The 19,406-nt window shown below is 37.4% G+C and overlaps 1 protein-coding gene across 1 annotated transcript; it reads right to left on the bottom strand.

The window, feature by feature from the left end:
• Nucleotides 1–17,341: 17,341 nt before the first annotated feature.
• LOC126426631 (zinc finger protein 91-like) lies at nucleotides 17,342–19,039 on the bottom strand. Its single transcript, XM_050088519.1, has one exon. The coding sequence runs from the start codon at nucleotides 19,037–19,039 to the stop codon at nucleotides 17,342–17,344; it is 1,698 nt and encodes a 565-aa protein (XP_049944476.1).
• Nucleotides 19,040–19,406: the final 367 nt, after the last annotated feature.

Raw genomic sequence — 19,406 nt, 5'->3', positions numbered from 1 at the left:
GATGTTCATCTTATATCCTCCTTTCAAGACACTGTCCATTCCATTCAACTGCTCTTCCAAGTCCTTTGCTGTCTCTGACAGAATTACAATGTCATCGGCAAACCTCAAAGTTTTTATTTCTTCTCCATGAATTTTAATACCTACTCCGAATTTTTCTTTTGTTTCCTTTACTGCTTGCGCAATATACAGATTGAATAACATCGGGGAGAGGCTACAACCCTGTCTTACTCCCTTCCCAACCACTGCTTCCCTTTCATGTCCCTCGACTCTTATAACTGCCATCTGGTTTCTGTACAAATTGTAAATAGCCTTTCGCTCCCTGTATTTTACCCCTGCCACCTTTAGAATTTGAAAGAGAGTATTCCAGTCAACATTGTCAAAAGCTTTCTCTAAGTCTACAAATGCTAGAAACGTAGGTTTGCCTTTCCTTAATCTTTCTTCTAAGATAAGTCGTAAGGTCAGTATTGCCTCACGTGTTCCAGTGTTTCTACAGAATCCAAACTGATCTTCCCCTAGGTTGGCTTCTACTAGTTTTTCCATTCGTCTGTAAAGAATTCGTGTTAGTATTTTGCAGCTGTGACTTATTAAGCTGATAGTTCGGTAATTTTCACATCTGTCAACACCTGTTTTCTTTGGGATTGGAATTATTATATTCTTCTTGAAGTCTGAGGGTATTTCGCCTGTTTCATACATCTTGCTCACCAGATGGTAGAGTTTTGTCAGGACTGGCTCTCCCACGGCCGTCAGTAGTTCCAATGGAATATTGTCTACTCCGGGGGCCTTGTTTCGACTCAGGTCTTTCAGTGTTCTGTCAAACTCTTCACGCAGTATCATATCTCCCATTTCATCTTCATCTACATCCTCTTCCATTTCCATAATATTGTCCTCAAGTACATCGCCCTTGTATAGACCCTCTATATACTCCTTCCACCTTTCTGCTTTCCCTTCTTTGCTTAGAACTGGGTTTCCATCTGAGCTCTTGATATTCATACAAGTCGTTCTCTTATCTCCAAAGGTCTCTTTAATTTTCCTGTAGGCGTTATCTATCTTACCCCTAGTGAGATAGGCCTCTACATCCTTACATTTGTCCTCTAGCCATCCCTGCTTAGCCATTTTGCACTTCCTGTCGATCTCATTTTTGAGACGTTTGTATTCCTTTTTGCCTGTTTCACTTACTGCATTTTTATATTTTCTCCTTTCATCAATTAAATTCAAAATTTCTTCTCCTCTGCTGCCTTCACTACTTCATCCCTAAAAGCTACCCATTCTTCTTCTACTGTATTTATTTCCCCCATTCCTATCAATTGCTCCCTTGTGCTCTCCCTGAATCTCTGTACAACCTCTGGTTCTTTTAGTTTATCCAGGTCCCATCTCCTTAAATTCCCACCTTTTTGCAGTTGCTTCAGTTTTAATCTACAGGTCATAACCAATAGATTGTGGTCAGAGTCCACATCTGCCCCTGGAAATGTCTTACAATTTAAAACCTGGTTCCTAAATCTCTGTCTTACCATTATATAATCTATCTGATACCTTTTAGTATCTCCAGGGTTCTTCCATGTATACAACCTTCTTTCATGATTCTTAAACCAAGTGTTAGCTATGATTATGATGTGCTCTGTGCAAAATTCTACCAGGCGGCTTCCTCTTTCATTTCTGTCCCCCAATCCATATTCACCTACTATGTTTCCTTCTCTCCCTTTTCGTACACTCGAATTCCAGTCACCCATGACTATTAAATTTTCGTCTCCCTTCACTATCTGAATAATTTCTTTTATTTCATCATACATTTCTTCAATTTCTTCGTCATCTGCAGAGCTAGTTGGCATATAAACTTGTACTACTGTAGTAGGTGTGGGCTTCGTATCTATCTTGGCCACAATAATGCGTTCACTATGCTGTTTGTAGTAGCTTACCCGCATTCCTACTTTCCTATTCATTATTAAACCTACTCCTGCATTACCCCTATTTGATTTTGTGTTTATAACCCTGTAGTCACCTGACCAGAAGTCTTGTTCCTCCTGCCACCGAACTTCACTAATTCCCACTATATCTAACTTTAACCTATCCATTTCCCTTTTTAAATTTTCTAACCTACCTGCCCGATTAAGGGATCTGACATTCCACACTCCGATCCGTAGAACGCCAGTTTTCTTTCTCCTGATAACGACATCCTCTTGAGTAGTCCCCGCCCGGAGATCCGAATGGGGGGCTATTTTACCTCCAGAATATTTTACCCAAGAGGACGCCATCATCATGTAATCATACAGTAAAGCTGCATGCCCTCGGGAAAAATTACGGCTGTAGTTTCCCCTTGGTTTCAGCCGTTCACAGTACCAGCACAGCAAGGCCGTTTTGGTTATTGTTACAAGGCCAGATCAGTCAATCATCCAGACTGTTGCCCTTGCAACTACTGAAAAGGCTGCTGCCCCTCTTCAGGAACCACACGTTTGTCTGGCCTCTCAACAGATACCCCTCCGTTGTGGTTGCACCTACGGTACGGCTATCTGTATCGCTGAGGCACGCAAGCCTCCCCACCAATGGCAAGGTCCATGGTTCATGGGGGGGGGGGGGGGTTTGCGATTATTTACATATAAAAATGCCGATTTATGTGTGTGTAATTACACTCTGTCTCATCTAAAAAATGGGTCTTTTGATTTTTAGCGCGCGTTTGTATATATAGTTTCCATATTTGTAAAACTGCGCTCGTGTAACCAATATGCATCTACTTCTGCAGTTGATATATCTGTGATGTTCAAGTCTTTCATCATATTTGACCATCATATACTCAGCTAACACGGCTGTAGGTAGATAAATGAACAGATGCCCATACGCTCTGTCTCCTCCACTGTCTTGTCACTTTACAGTGTCCTTATCTCTCTTCCCCTTAACCTTGTTTGAAAAACATGCAGAAACACTCCTCCCACCAGAACAAAATCCTTTCTGTCCCACTCCATCATTCAACCACTTCCTCGATTATATCAGAGAACTGAATAACATCTCCAGTTTCGAAAGACAGTTAATGATGTATCCACTGAAGCCACAATAATGTCTGCCGGCCGGGGTGGCCAAGCGGTTAAAAGGCGCTACAGTCCGGAACCGCGTGACCGCTACGGTCGCAGGTTCGAATCCTTCCTCGGGCATGGATGTGTGTGATGTCCTTAGGTTAGTTAGGTTTAAGTAGTTCTAAGTTCTAGGGGACTGATGACCTTAGAAGTTAAGTCCTATAGTGCTCAGAGCCATTTGAACCATTTGAACCACAATAATGTCTAACTCTGTAGCCATACACACCCATTATGCCATTACATCTTGGTTTCCAACTAGATCTGCCAGGTGGGATTGACGGAGGACATCGAAAGGGTCCAAAAAAGGACAGCTCGTTTTGTATTATCACGTAATAGGGGAGAGAGTGTGGCAGATTTGATACACGTGTTGGGGTGGAAGGCATTAAAGCAAAGGCATGTTTCGTCGCGGCGAGATCTATTTACGAAATTTCAGTCACCAACTTTCTCTTCCAAATGCGAAAATATTTTGTTGAGCCCAACCTACATAGATAAGAATGATCATCAAAATAAAATAAGAGAAATCAGAGCTCGAACAGAAAGGTTTAGGTGTTCGTTTTTCCCGTGCGCTGTTCGGGAGTGGAATGGTAGGGAGATAGTATGATTGTGGTTCGATGAACCCTCTGTCAAGCACTTAAATGTGAATTGCAGAGCAATCCTGTAGATGTAGATTCACCACTGCTCCTAGTTGGTGTAGCCTACTTAAGTTGACCTCCCTCAGAACTTACTATACCAGATAATATTACTTTTGTATACCTACAAATACTTTTTATATGTGCTACTATCACTATTATTATCATTTTTATTATCATTATAATTATTATTATTAGTATTATTATAATTGTTGTTATTGTTAGTGGGAAGTGGGAGAAGTAGTATACTCTAGCTTCACTAGTTCTTAATCATAAATATTTTTAAACATTGTTTCTGCATACAGTCAAATAATTTTCGATTTATTATGCTATTTCATTACTATTCATCATACAAAATTTATTGTTATTACCTATGTAACTGTTAAGTAAAGTAAAAAATAGTGTGTGTGTGAAACCCTGGTCCCTTATGGGATCAGATTTGATAGATGAATAAATATATAAAATAACAATAAGTAAAGTATAAGATTTTATTGAATTCATGGTAACCTGACGAACATTAAAATTTGAAGAGTAATGTAGATGGCAAAAAAGAGGACATTTCCATTAAACTCAATTAACAGCTCACTTTGTAAGTTGTGTGTGCGTTTCTGGCAGTCATGATAGCACAGTTATAAGCTGTCTATTCACCAGTTTCCAAATGTTTCACGAATCTGAAAAGTGCATAGGAATTCTAAATGGTATAAAGATGCAGTAGGAAAGTCAAGTAATTTTTTAAAATTGTGATGCACAAAACTAAGAATGTAGAAGAACTAGTCAGTTTGAACCTTGCTAGATTGGTACAAATTAGTCACACTAACTAGAAATCAGTTGTTTCTCTCCCAGTGTTTGGGTGCATTACATGACATGCCTTTAAGAGGAAAAACAAATTCAAATGGTGTTTTTGATATTATGTTAATTGCTACTAATTCAGGTTAGGGTTTACAGTGACTGGTATTAATATTGAATGAAATGACAAGGTTAGTTACCAGGTAATAGCTAGTAACAGTGAACTTGCAGTTTTTGTTGATTCACTGTATAGTCGGGTGGTGAAACACTGTGGAAACATTTTGAAATTGCCTTAAAACTGTCACCTCTTTTTCTCATGGAAACCAAAATGGCTTCGATTCTGAAACAAACTTTACTGTTTGTACATTATCCTACATGCTGTGCATGAGTGAGATCATGACATGGTTTCCACATAAATCGCTTTGGAAATTGATGTTGGAGATTATAGTGGAGGTTCAAATACAGATCTTGTAAAAATAAGTAGACTCTCTGAGGCTACTGCAGGCACAGAATATTTTGAACCTTTGGGTGGACGCCAGTGGGGTTGTAAGAGTCCGGCAATTGAACTGCATTATGGCTTGTAAGGACACAGATGGAACATTACCAACACTCTATGACAAAGGAAACAACGCACCATGAAATAACTACCTGAATGGAACGGAGATTGGTAGATGTAATGTACATGTAAAGACAAACGAATAATTACAATTTTAGAAAAATTGGATGATTTTTTCATGAGAAAGAGCTTAATAAGTTGAGCAAGTCAATAACGTGTTGTTCCACCTATGGCTCTTATAGAAGCAGTTACTCAGCTTGCCACTGACTGACAGAGTTGTTGGCTGTCCTCCTGAGAGATATTGTCCAAACTGTGTCCAGGTGGTGTGTCAGACTGTCAGAATCCTGAACTGAATGGTGGGATGTGCCAATAATGCTCCAAATGATCTCAATTAGGAAGAGAGCCAGCGATCGTGCTGGCTAAGATGTGGTTTAGCAAGCATGAAGACAAGCAGTGGAAACTCCTGCCATGTGCAGGCGGACATTATCTAGCTGAAATTCAACTGTAGGACGGATTGCCATGAAGGGCAAGTAAATGGGGCGTACAATATCGTCGATGTACCGCTGTGATATAAGGGTGCTGTGGATGACAACCAAAGGAGTCCTATTATGAAATGAAATGGCATCCTCAGACCATCACTCCTGGTTGTCGGGTCATATGCTGGACGACAGTCAGGTTGGTATCCTATAGCAATCTGGACTATATTCAGACATGTCTCCAGCCTGGAATACCATTGACTTCATTAGAATCATCTTCAGTGATGAGTCTTACTTCCAACTGTGCCCCAATGGCGAGTGAAACCGTGTCTGGAGATGCCCTGGACAGCATTGGTATACCAGCCTGACTGCCACCCGCCATATTGGACGACAGCTGGGAGTAATGGTCTGGTGTGACATTTCGTTTTGTAGCAGGGTCCCTCTGGTTGTCGCCTGCCGCATACCTACAGCACAGCCGTATGTGACGATATTCTACACCACAACCTAGTGGACTGGGTCCTCCAAAGAAAGGAGTTGTGTTGCACCATGGCTTCAGCTGGTGTGACATTAAGAAACTATGACCAACTTAACAGGCAACATCACAGCAGGGGTGATATAAGAGGCATCAGCAATAAGACTGAATAAGCACTCTTGCAAAAGGAACTGCGTTCAGGCTGTGCTGAAATCTCAGAAGTTGTACCTATGTCTTATAAAAACAGAAATTATTACATTTTCCCCTTCCGAGAACATCATCAACGTCATGGCTTGTTATGGAACAGACGTACTTAACAATTCTTATTCATGTAGGAATGTCGAAAAACTGCCTAGCAACTATCCACCATGTCATTGCAACCCCACTCAGGTGGTGAACTGCAGGCCTCCTGACCACCCACTGTAGAGGTCATTCACTCCAGCCTCTCCAATCCGTTCATTTTTCTTTCACAGAAGTTCATGATTAAAACCTGGTAGGCCACTGCTCTAGACAAACAAGTGAACAGGCAACCACTTTGTAGTTCTGCAAGTTTATTTTTGTAGACTGAAGAGAGTGACACCGTTTTTTTTAAAGATTTCTTCTGTGTCCACTGTTGTAGTTCCTGCTATTTGATTTACACTTTTATTGGTTTCCATTATTTGCTACTTATGTAACTGGGTATTCAACCTGCCCTGCTAGCTGCACATGTCAATGTGCCACTTTCAGGATTTGGGTATGCAAATCTACCTAAGCTCTAATTCATCTCAGGGATTAATGATGAGGGCTGCTGAACTGACCAACAAGAAGGTGGTTTTTAGGTGGTTTCCAACATTCAACCAGGTAAATATTTGGCTGATACTCATGTCCCACCTCAGATACACATATATAACAAATCATCCTAACACTTCTGCACGAGATTTATTCTGGACACATACAGATGGGGTATGTGGATATGTAGATTCTGTACCGGAGGAACGGTGGCGCCAGGAATGGCGTCCAGTCACCCACTGTTACTTAGAACTGGCAGAACCCAAACTACAATGCCAACGACCCCATCGATAAATGGGACAGAACGAAGAAGAATAACTAGAAGAAGAACAAGTAGTTGTGATTAAGCGAGTTATAATGCCTTATACTATTTAATAAAGTCATTTGCAAGTTTTTCATGGATGTTGAATTCATGGTAATGGCTATCTTTTAAATAAATGCTCTACTATGTTTTTTAGTATAGTTTCATACAAGTATTAAGTGTTATTATAATTGGTTTTGACACAACTGGTCTTCATTTTTAGTTTTTTGTGACCAGTTGAACTTATTCTCTTTTCTGACATATATATACAGCTGTTAAAAAAGTTTTAAATTTAGTCAGGGTAGTGCAGTGACTGCATTTCTTGCTGTCCCTTGATGCATTACTCTACTTACAAGACACCATATCTATCCCAATATGCGGTCGTCATAACCTTACATGTTGAAATTGTTTTCTCAGGATCGACTTTGACTTCTGATGTTGTGTAATGCCAGTCCAGTGACTGACATTTAGACTCTGGGGCCATGTGAAAAACCCACGTTTCGTTGCCTGTGGTAATGTTCTTTAAAAATTGATCGTCTTCGTTATGATACTGATCCAAAAAAACAAGATCAGAAGCCATTCTTTCCATTATGTGTTTCTCAGTAAGTAGCCTTGAAATGCAATGTGAACACTGTTTGCAAAATATCAACTTTCCAGAGACAGCTTTGTGCAAAGTTGTTTTACCCACATTTCGAAAACTCAATTGCTAAAATAGACTTGCGAGCTGCTGGTCTTCACAAATCTTTTTGCCCACAGCTATGATGTAATCTTTTGATATCACTGATAAACAGCCTGATTGCAGTTCATTGTGGGCATTTTCCCTTCCATTCTTGAAAGCTCTCACCCATTTACACACTTTGCTGTCACTCAACACACTGGGGCCATACATCTCACGTGTCTGTCAATGAACTTCTGCTGCTGATCAAATGTTTTAAACAGTTTTCATTAATACTATAAACAGCACACAGCAACAACCATCTACTATTCGCATGGGCTCATGAACTAACAGCTCGAAATAATTTTCAGAGAATGCATTTAGGACAATTTCAGATAAGTTTTATGTGTACCTCCAGATTTAAACATTTATTTTCACCAACATATCGAGGGTAAATTAAAGTCACCACAAACTATAATTGTATGAGTAGGATAAGTGTTTGAAATTAAACCCAAGTTTTCTTGAAAGTTTCAGCAGATGTATAATCTGAATTAGGAGATCGGTAAAAGGATCCAATTATTATTTTATTCCGGTTGCCAGGAGTGATCTCTGCCCATATGAAATCACAGGAACTAGCTACTTCAATTTCACGACAAGATAAACTCAGCAGCAGTTATAAATTTTGCCAAGAGCAGAATGTGTAAACATGCGAAACAAAAGTAGAATTTAATAATAAATCATTCTTAATATTAAGTGTATACTGAGTACTAGCAGGTAATTTCAATCTGTTCTAAATCTCAATAAAACTTTCAGTAGAAAACTGAGTAAGAATGTAGGGAAGTTAGCAAAGAGAAAGCAAGTTTTGTTGTTAGGTAGTTCTTGTGCCAGAGGTGTAGGCCAACCTCTTCAGGATGAAACAGGATCATAATACAATGTCACCAATTTTTTTACACCTAGTGCTGCTCTGGGTGATGTGGCATAGGACTTAGGTTTACTTTGTAAAAACTTTAACAAGGAAGCCACAGTGATTATTGTGATTGGGCTAGACAACAGTACTGACAAATCATGAGTACAATACAGAGTGTGATCTACAGAGATTGCATCAGCATCGGGACATACCAGTGTGAGGTTTGCATTGCTTCTGAGGCACCATGTCTGATCTCATTTGAACTCTTCTGTCATGAGAGTTGGTTGGGGACATGATCACGTGTTGTGGTTCCTATTGATTCTCTCATGAGGTATATTTATACTAACCATGGCCTAGAGCTTAGCAGGAAATAATGGAAGGGTAAACTGGCTGGGCAAATAACAGGAAATTTAAGTGGGGGGGGGGGGGAGGAAGCACTGCCATGAGGGGTAAAATACCAGTGGTTACAGGTGTTGGAGCAGCACCTTTTTTAGGACAGGCAGAACACAAATGAGACAAGCTCTGAGATATGTCAGAATTGAAACGAATCTTGAATATGAGAAAGAAACTAAGTAACAGGATTCTGGGATATTGCATCAGCAAACAGAGTTGTTGGTCAAAAATTTTCATCAATCATGGGAAATTATATTTCCTCTCAGTTTTATTTCAGTCAATGTGAAATGGCAACTACTTTTAGGGCATTAAATATATGAGGACTAAGAAGTAAAATCAATGAACTATTTATCTGAATATCCTACTCAGTTGACATAATCTGCCTCTCTGAACACGATAACACCACTGATAGAGATGTATGAAGTGTTGCAGTATTTAGGTTAGCTTATCACTTTTCTAGGACAGGGGAGTTGCCACATTCATCTGGAACTCCCCTACATTTAATAACATGGACATTCATAAATTTTGCCTATAACAGCATGTGCAACAGAAGCAGAATTTCATATTTAATGTACATTGTCTTGAAAATTCTTTCAGTAAGAACTTATTGCAGTCAATAGCACTATCATTAAAATTAATTCATAGTGTTAACTTTCCAACTAGAACAGCTAAGGGCTTAAAGATAGGCATTGATTATATATTTATAGAAATGTCTGATGAACAAAATTATATTATAAAACCAATAATAAGTAGCCTTGCAGACTCTGATACGCAGTTCCTTTTGCTAAATGTTAATACTGATTGGGATATAAAACCTACTAAATTTGAGTTCAAGAGTGTACCCAATAAGCCAAAAATTGATGTTTTTGGAAACTTCTCCCATACACAAATTGGAGTGTTGTTTGCAATGCTCACAGCTTGAATGACAAGTACAACACTTTCATTAATAATGCCCTTCACTTATCTGAAAACTTTTTCCACCCAAAACTAACCCAGATTAAACAAAACTCTATAAAAAGCCACGAATTACTCAAGGAATAAAAGCATCCTGCTAGAAAAAAAAGGAAATTTTATCTGTCAAACAGAAACAGCTCAGATGTAAATGCTATAGATCGTTATAAAACATACTGTAAAATATTGGGTGCAGTAATACGAACATCAGAGGAAATGCATTATCTGAAAAGGATAGTCACATCAAATAATCCAAAGAAAATATGGGATATAGTGAAGGAAGAGACTGGTAGAACCAGCACATAGCATTAAAACTAAATGATACACAGGTAACAGATGTGTGTAGTGTTACAGAACTTTTCAATAAGAACTTCAAAGCTGTTACTGAAATGATGGGGTACTAAGTTCAGTAGATGCTGCCACAGAATATCTCAGACCAAGCACTGTAAATAACAAAAATAATATGTGTATGAAATAATATGAGTATGACCCTTACAACACCAGTAGAAATGAAGGCCACCACAAATTTCTTAAAATAAAGAAAATAAAAATTAGTGGCTATGGTAATATATCAACATAGTTAATCAGTGTGCTCTGAGTTGGCATTTTAAGTTATTTGAGTAACTAAATTTTACTGAAGTTTAGCCTTTCTAGAAGAGAGGAGGTAAAGAAATACCATCAAACATCCATCCAATATCACTTTTGCCTGCATGCTCCAAAAGTTTAGGAAATATAATACATTGCTGTCTTCTTCACCATCTAGTCATAAATAAAATATTATCTATGTCACAGTTCTAATTTCTAAATGGCTCCTATATTGAGAAGGCTATCTACACATACATTCACAATATGCTTAATTCATTAGAAAATAAATTACAGGCTATTGGTATATTTTGTGATCTGTCAAAGTCATTTGATTGTGTAAATTGCCACATCCTATCAAATAAACCAGAATTTTATGGTGTAACAAGAAATTGTGCAAAATGATTCAAATCCTATATGTCTGACAGAAAATAAATAGTGTCAATAGGAAAGAGACATGTGTTAAGCTATCAGGCATCATCCATCTAGGAACCAGGTCCTTACTTTTTCTTATGTATTCCAATGATATTTCATTAGTAACATTACCAGATGCTAAGTTTGTTTCGTTTGCAAATGATACAAAAATTGCAGTAAACATTAAATCAAGTATAGCCTTTGAAAGGTCGGCTAATTAAATTTTCATGGACATTAATAAATTATTTCTAGCCAATTGTCTGTCACTAAACTTTGAAAAAAAAACATGCTATCTGCAGTTCAGAACTTGTATAATGTTTTCTCCAGTATATGCCTAAAATATGATGACTATCCGATAGAAGAAACTGACAGTGTTAAATTCATGGCCTTACACCTTAATGATGACTTAACAAAGAGGAGCATACCACAGAACTGCTGAAGTACCTAAATAAATCTCTACTTGCTATGCAAATGTTGTCAGACATAGGTGATATAAAAATAAAAAAGCTAGAGCACTATGCTTAATTTAATTCCATTATGTCATACAGAACTGTTTTCAAGCCAAGCTCACGTTTTCTGAGCGCAAAAATCCACAGTATGGATTATTTGTCAAGTGAACTCAAGATCGACTTGCAGAGGGACTTTTAAGAAACTGAGGATACTAAGACTGCTTCCCAATACATTCATTCCTTAATGAAATTTGTTATTAAATATATTTTTCAAAAAAAGAACAGGTCAATTCGTGGAATCAAAACTAGAAAGAAGAAGTACACATTTTCAGCAACATGCCAGCAGCCATAAAAAGTTTAACTAGTAATTAAGTTTAGTTTGAGAAGAGTCAAAGGGTTTATTTGTGGAGAACTCCTACCCCATTGATGGACTTCTTAGTAGAACCAGTTGGTGTGTATATGTTATTAATAATATCACATAATATGAATAATGCATACAATCTGATTTCTGCAAAAAATTTTGTGCTGAAACGCGATCTTTATAAATAAGTTCTGTAGCCTGTTATTATTTCATGATGTCTATCTACAATAGCTTATGAATTATCATATGCACATATGTTTACTTAACATTTAATATTTGGTGACAAGTTTCAAATCCTTTTAAATATAAATATGCTTAAATTTTTTTTTTCTTTTTTGACTGGTTTCCCATTTGCAAAGGCAATTTCATTTGGGATTTGTGGAAGGTACATTATTATACTTTTTCATATTTTGTAAATATTTATTCTGTATTCTTGTTTTCTGAGATGTTCCACATCCCAGAGAATCTTCTTACTATGGATCAGTTGGAATGCAAAATACCTCACATCACATGCACTGCTACAGCAGTGTTGATTTGATGGATTGAAGTCCAAGGGCAGTACAGAGATCTTAAAAAACCTAGAATAGCCTAATATTCTATTAATAATGAGTTAGAAGAGGTGTGAAGGAAGCCATAAGTGCCTCCCAAACCTATCTGCACATAGACACTTGTCGGTCTTGTTCTTTTGTAACTTACTTCTGCTAGGGCGGAGATGGTTTAAGCCATATGTAACAGCCTCTCTTGTGTTTTATCTCTGCTACAGAGCAGATGGCCCACCGGCTGCTCTTGAGACTGGCAACTCCATCTTTCTGAGGGCCTCAATGCAAACTATAACACCCACAGGCCTGTTCGACAATAATTATGATTCTCAATCATCCCTCACATGACTGCCAACCCTATCCTGCCCTCAATCCACTTGGTGTTCTGTAAACTTCCAGGAATGAGATTCCATGCTGATGTTTCAAGAGTTTTCCTTATTTTGACACTCCACCTGAAACTGCCGCTATCCATCATCCATTTTGGTGTTTGCTAGGTTTTCACTTACAAAAGTGCTGGTATTTTCCGTCTTGTCCTCTTGTTCCCATTAGAAGGAATGTGAAACTGAGTTTCTACTGAGTGCATATTTCCACGTGAAAAGTGAAGAGATCTTATGCTGTGGTTGTTGTTCTACATCTGGTCAATTATATTCAAGATCCAGTGTTGGATATGTTTAATTTTTAGTATCACTGTACCAAAAGCCTTCTACTGTCATTGCTTCCACTAACAAATGAATTTGTTTTTCTCACTGGACAGTTATTCAAACAGACTACATAGTTATTTAAACCAAATGAGGTTATTCTCTTAGACGAAGCCTTAACTCTTTCTGAAGAGAAAACCGCTACTGGTTGTAATGTGGATACTTAAGAAGTCTAATACCTCCCATTATATCAACATTTGTCAAACATCAACTTATCAGAATATAATGAAATAGATTTATCTTACAGAACTGCCACAATGATATACTTTCTGTACATACAATGTCTAAATCTCACAACTCTATGATGTGCAATGAACTGTAACCAAAGATGTGAAACTACATACAAGTGCAACTCTATAGCTCCATTTTGTACAAATTAACAGGGATGAATACATGTGTGAGCTACACCTGTATCCCTATGTGGCACCCAAGTTAACTTAACATTACTCATCATACATAATTAATAAAGTGATGAAGGATTTCATTTAATCATGTTAAACAAATGATTACTTCATAAACTTAAATCACAGTGTCATTTTCATAGAACAAACATTTACACACTGAATCCAAATGAGTAACATAAATGTGAATGAACAAATGCTTTTTGGAGTCAAGAATAGTTATTTTGATCTTGAAATGTAACCAGTCTCATCTTTCAACAAACTGCATTCATTCAAGTAATTCCAAACGAAAAGGACTGCAATTCTGCAAAGGACAATATCTAAATTATACTCAATTTGGACACAATTCCACAATAATGTTAGTCAAAATACTTTTGCCTGATGTCCGATCATATGGATCATGCTGCCTTTAAACAGAACTACTTCAACCAGAAGTGCCACGTGGTGCTGAGCTAACTTATCAAACAGCAACTGCTAATGATTCTTCTTAGTAATTTTAGGTGGGCTACAAGTTTGGCTGTAGACGTATGTTGTTCTTATGAAATAAACAACTATGAAATAGACAACGTTTTTTAAAATTAGTTACTTAACATTCAGTTATAAAGTAATTCTCACACAGTGAATCTTTGTACCTCCAATGACAGATTTCGCTAGCAAGTGCAAGATAAGTGTTTGGTAATGGTTGTTACGGCACTAATGATATTTGACAGAAATTTCAACTGAAACATGAAAAAATGGTCAATACCCCACATGATGTTGATGATGATGATGACGACGATGACGACACTGATCAGTTATTCATAATATTTGTTTCAGTCTTATTATCTAAGTACCACTAAAAAAAATAGAATTTCATTTGGAAAAAGTAATAGTGTCTAAACTTCAGTCCATTATGTCATTTAAAATTCTATTTGATTATGCTACCACTTTTTACTGCATTCACTCTATTGAGGAATTCCATATTATCATATACAGTGATGGGACTGTTAAAATGGAAGAGTTATGTGCCAGAATGTAAGCTTCAGTATGAGTAGTGCCATCATAAGTTCCTGCATTAGAGGCTCTGTTCTTACTTGAGTAACAATGATTATATCTGTCATTTCTGCAAGTCATTACTGAGAAAACAACATACAGTCTATTATTACTAAAATAAAAGATCCACAAATAGAAAATGATGCAGAAATGTGTAAGTAAATAGCTGGACCGAATATTTTAACAAAATTATCATAAGGAAAATTACACAATTTTGAATATAAGCTTTTTAAATCCCAGTCACAACCAAAATTTGTTATGTGTGTATGAAGAACGAGAAACCATAAATAATAAATATTTAAAAGCCACTGTGATAGTATAGACAGAATCACATTATTATGTTGCAAGATCTATAATGATAGAAACGTTCTCACTTCACTAGCTGAAAGCAATGCAAAACTGAAAAATGCCTATCACTTAATGACAAGTATCTTAGATTACGAGTATGACAAAATGTAACTAGCCACATGTTTTGCAGCAGCAAGAAAAAGATAGGAAACCAAAAATTGACCATAAAAATAAACATTTTTATATATAGGGTGTTCAAAAAGTCTCTCTACGCGTGCTGCATGCTGCAGTGAATATACCAAAATGAAACTCAGTGAAATACAAGTTATTAATTTTTAAATATTCATTTTTACTGAGATAAACGAAGCAGTGGAATGTTGGGAGAGTCCACTTGGAGGGAAGTAACCCAGACAGGCGACCAATCATACAGCACGTGCAGCTAACAATCACACGGAACTGCAGGGAGACTTTTTGAACACCCTATATAACAGAACTGTAATGAGAGATTTCTGGAAACATCACTTTTAATCACAAAAATAAAAGAAAATATACACTAAGAATTAATTTTTAATCTATACAGCAGACACAATTAAAAAGAAGACAAATAAAAACAAAGCTATTACAAAGAAAGATCATTTGATGTATTTGCTTATTACATTGAAAATTATGCATCTGATCACGTTTCACACCCAGTTATAATGTCACCTAGTGATAATGTTTCAAATATCCTTTTGTTTTATACAATCAACTGGAATTATAGTTTAACTCTAGATGAGGCAGTACTTTCAAGTCTGTTTTTGTTCTGCCTTCACACAGTATCCAAAACTAAAAAAATATATAAGATTTAATGCATAAAACCAATCTTCATTATGTAATCATCATGTACAGAGCTTTGGAACACACACAAAGCATTTCACGAGAAATACAGCTCCTAACATGAGAGTAGAGTATTAGTATAAGGTGTAAACAGGCATGATAAATAAAATGTAACAAATGGCAGAGTATTATAGCCTGGTACCTGAGTATGAGTATCTCACAAGCTGTGAGTCTTATGCCTGTTCATGTGCTACTATTGTCAACCTCTATGGAAGTTGGCTGACAGATGGTGAAACCACAAGCTGACAATAAGGTGTAAGACACTCACACCTCTCCAATGAACTTGAGGGTAAGAGGTCTGCCCATTCTGTACAGTGAGATAAGCAGCAATCTGTGTCAAATATGAGGATGCAGACATGGTGCAGGCTCAAGTGTTCAGAACCACACAATTCAGCAGGGACTGTTGAAGGAGAGGGTTCAATGCATATAATGGCCACATATTCATAGGTTGATCCAACAACACTGTCTATTACAATAGCAGTGGAAATGGGATTATCGAAATTGGATTGCAAATCAATGGAAACATGTCTCTTTTTCAGATAAGCGACACTCTTTGTTACACTAGGTCAATAATGGTACCAAGATCCACCTTTAATGAGGTGAATAGTTGCTTGCAATACGCACAACACAACAGAAGCAGGAATATGGAGACAGTTTATGCTGTGGATAACATTTACTTCGGTTACCATGGGACAGGTAGTTATAATTGAAGGCCCCAGGACGACAGTGAACTACATGAACATTACTGCAAACAATGTGCATGTCTGAAGTCCTCCATGATGGTCATGGTGTCTTCTAGCAGGATAATTATCCAAGTGACAAGAGCAGAACTGCACTAAAATGATTTGAGCAATGTTATAACTTTAGTCTTGGTCATCCAATTCACCTCATGAGAGGCCGATCAGACACATCAAGGATACTACAGGGCACCAGCTATGTATCCACAAACCACCAGCCTACAATTTATGGGAATTGTGTGTAGACATATAGCCCAACATACTACTGGAAACCTACCAAAGAATCGTTGAGTTCACATCATGTCAAAGCACTGCTGTATTGCAATCTGAAGGTTGAGTAAAATGCTAACATGCAGCAGATCACAATTTTTAACTTACCACTGCATATCTACCATTATCAAACAGATTGAAATGGAGGATAAGCACAAAAAATGGATACTTAATTACATACATTGTACTACTGTTAAGAAAGTGAATCTATGTCCAATACTTGAATAATTATCAGATTTTTCTGACCTTTCTCTTCTTCACTAGCCTGAGTGAAGAATGTGCTACAAACATTACATTTTTTGCTGTCTCTAGGGATACTTTCATTATCTTTCCAATAATGAACAACAAACGAATACATTTCCTTGGCATATCTAGGGTCCTGATTACTGCATGGTATTTATTTGTAAAAGATTTCACTAAATGAACGAACTTCTGGTATCAAGTATGACTAAAGCATAGCAACATTATTCACAAAAAAAGTCACAACTATGTGATTCATCTGTAGGAACTTTGTGAATATCTTCTTTAAAATGTCAAACTGCAGAAATGTATTAGTCATATTTGCGATCCCTCGCTAGCACATATCAGTACATGCCTCTTCAGAATTCTAGCACATGTTAAGGATTTATCACACAACACAGAATTCTAGCACATGTTAAGGATTTATCACACAACAAATTTGCAACATCTCCCAATACACATACCTGTATGGATCTTGATAACATCTGCTAAATAAATTTATTTGTGCCGAGAACCATATTTGTGAGGTCCCTTTCTAGTGTGTATTAACACATGTTTATTGCGATTACCTGACTGAGTAAATAACTTTCCGCAAACACTACATTTGTGTGGTCTCTCACCAGTGTGGATTATTGCGTGGGCCTTCAGATTACGCAAGTGAATAAAAGACTTTCCACAGACATCACATCTGTGAGATCTCTTTCCGATGTGTATTAGTTCATGTTTCTTGAGCGTACCCGACTCAGTAAATGATTTGCCACAAACATCGCATTTGTGCGGTTTCTCTCCAGTGTGTCTTCGAATGTGGGTCCTGAGGTTACTCAACACAGTGAAACATTTGCCACATGTATCACATTTGTACTCTCTCTTTCCTGTGTGGAGTAATGCATGGGTCTTGAGATTACCCAACAAAGCAAAAGATTTGCCACAGGCATCACATTTGTGAGGTCTACTTCCAGTGTGTACAGACATATGATTTCTTAGAGTCCCTGACTCCGTAAAAGATTTTCCACAAATATCACATTTGTGAGGCCTGTGTCCTGAATGAATTAAGGCGTGTTTCTTGAGATTACTGGACTGAGTAAAAGATTTGCCACAAATAACGCATCTGTGAGGTCTCCTTCCAGTGTGTATTAATGTGTGTTTTCTTAGAGTACTCAAATCAGTAAAACATTTGCCACAAACATCGCATTTGTGGGGTCGCTGTCCAGTGTGTATCAAGACATGTTTCTTTAGATTAACCAACACACAAAATTTTTTGCCACAAACTCTACATTTGTGTGGTCTCTCCCCAGTATGTGTTAATGTGTGGGTTTTAAGATTACTCGATCCAGTAAAAGTTTTGCCGCAGATATCACATAAATGGGGTTTCTTTCCTGTGTGTGTAAAGGAATGTATCTTCAGAGAACCGCGTACAGTAAAAGATTTGCCACAGGTTTCACATTTATGAGGTTTCTTTCCGGAGTGTATTAATACATGTTTCTTGAGATTGCACGACTGGCTAAATGATTTTCCACAAACATTGCATCTGTGTGGTCTTACATCAGTATGTACTAACGAATGGGTCTTGAGATGATCCGACCGAGTAAAACATTTGCCGCACTCATCACATTTGTGCAATCTCTTCGCAGGAAGTAAAACAGTGTGGACATTGACATTACCACTTGTACCTAAGGTTTCACAATCACCACTCCTGTCTGCCACCCCTGTAGGAAGTGTCACTGTATGGATGTTAGATGTGTCATTAAAAGATTTCTTCAAAGGTTCCAAAGTTTCCTTGGATGAAGTCTGCTTCTCCATGGCAGAAACTGCTCTTTGATTTTCCAAGACGATAATATTTTCATGGTCTTCACTGTAGTCATATTTCTCATTATTGCCTGCAGATAAAAATTCATCACACTCACTCATTTTCAAATGTTTGTCCAACCTATCATTACTGGGAAATACCTCACCACAGGACTTACAAATGTATGCAGGAACCTGCACACCATCAATGTGGGTGAAGACATGCATTATAAGTCTGTATTTTGTAGGGAAGCTCTGCAGACAGAAACTACAGCTGAACGTATCAAATTCCATTCCCCTTGAACTATAACTTAATCTGGTGGCGAATAAGGTGTCTTCTTGTGACGTTAATCCTTCTATATGAGTACCGCATGTGGCGAAATTTGTTGATTTCTCTGTGTCTGTCTCCATCTCATCAAGGACCACTCCTTGACCAACCGTTTCTTGAAAAGTAATGTCACCGCTCTCAATAGTACTTTGAATTAACCTGAAGCATAAGGGGAAAGGCGTTACATGTTAATTTGTAAGATGAATAAAAACAACATTTCAGCATCCACAAAAGTAGGACTACAAGCGAAAAGTAACAAAAAAGTTATGGACAGTAGAAATTACTTAGTCGGTAAATTTGATTACAATTATCAAGATATTGTACAAGAGTGAAAAAGTTTTCCTAAGGTCAAACCCTTTTATAAATAAAACAACTAGAAGAATATCAAAATGACAGTCCTAATTCACTGCTTATTTGTTTTGCAAAAAAATTTTGTTGGTACTGTAGCTT

This window comes from Schistocerca serialis, chromosome 11 (genome assembly GCF_023864345.2).
Source record: "Schistocerca serialis cubense isolate TAMUIC-IGC-003099 chromosome 11, iqSchSeri2.2, whole genome shotgun sequence".
Classification (NCBI taxonomy): Eukaryota; Metazoa; Arthropoda; class Insecta; order Orthoptera; family Acrididae; genus Schistocerca; species Schistocerca serialis.
The sequence above is the reverse complement of the archived record's forward strand: the minus strand, read 5'-3'. Positions and strand labels throughout refer to the sequence as shown.

Coding starts and splice junctions, on each gene's coding strand:
- LOC126426631 (XM_050088519.1), bottom strand. CDS start 19,039: ATGGAGACAGACACAGAGAAATCAACAAATTTCGCCACATGCGGTACT.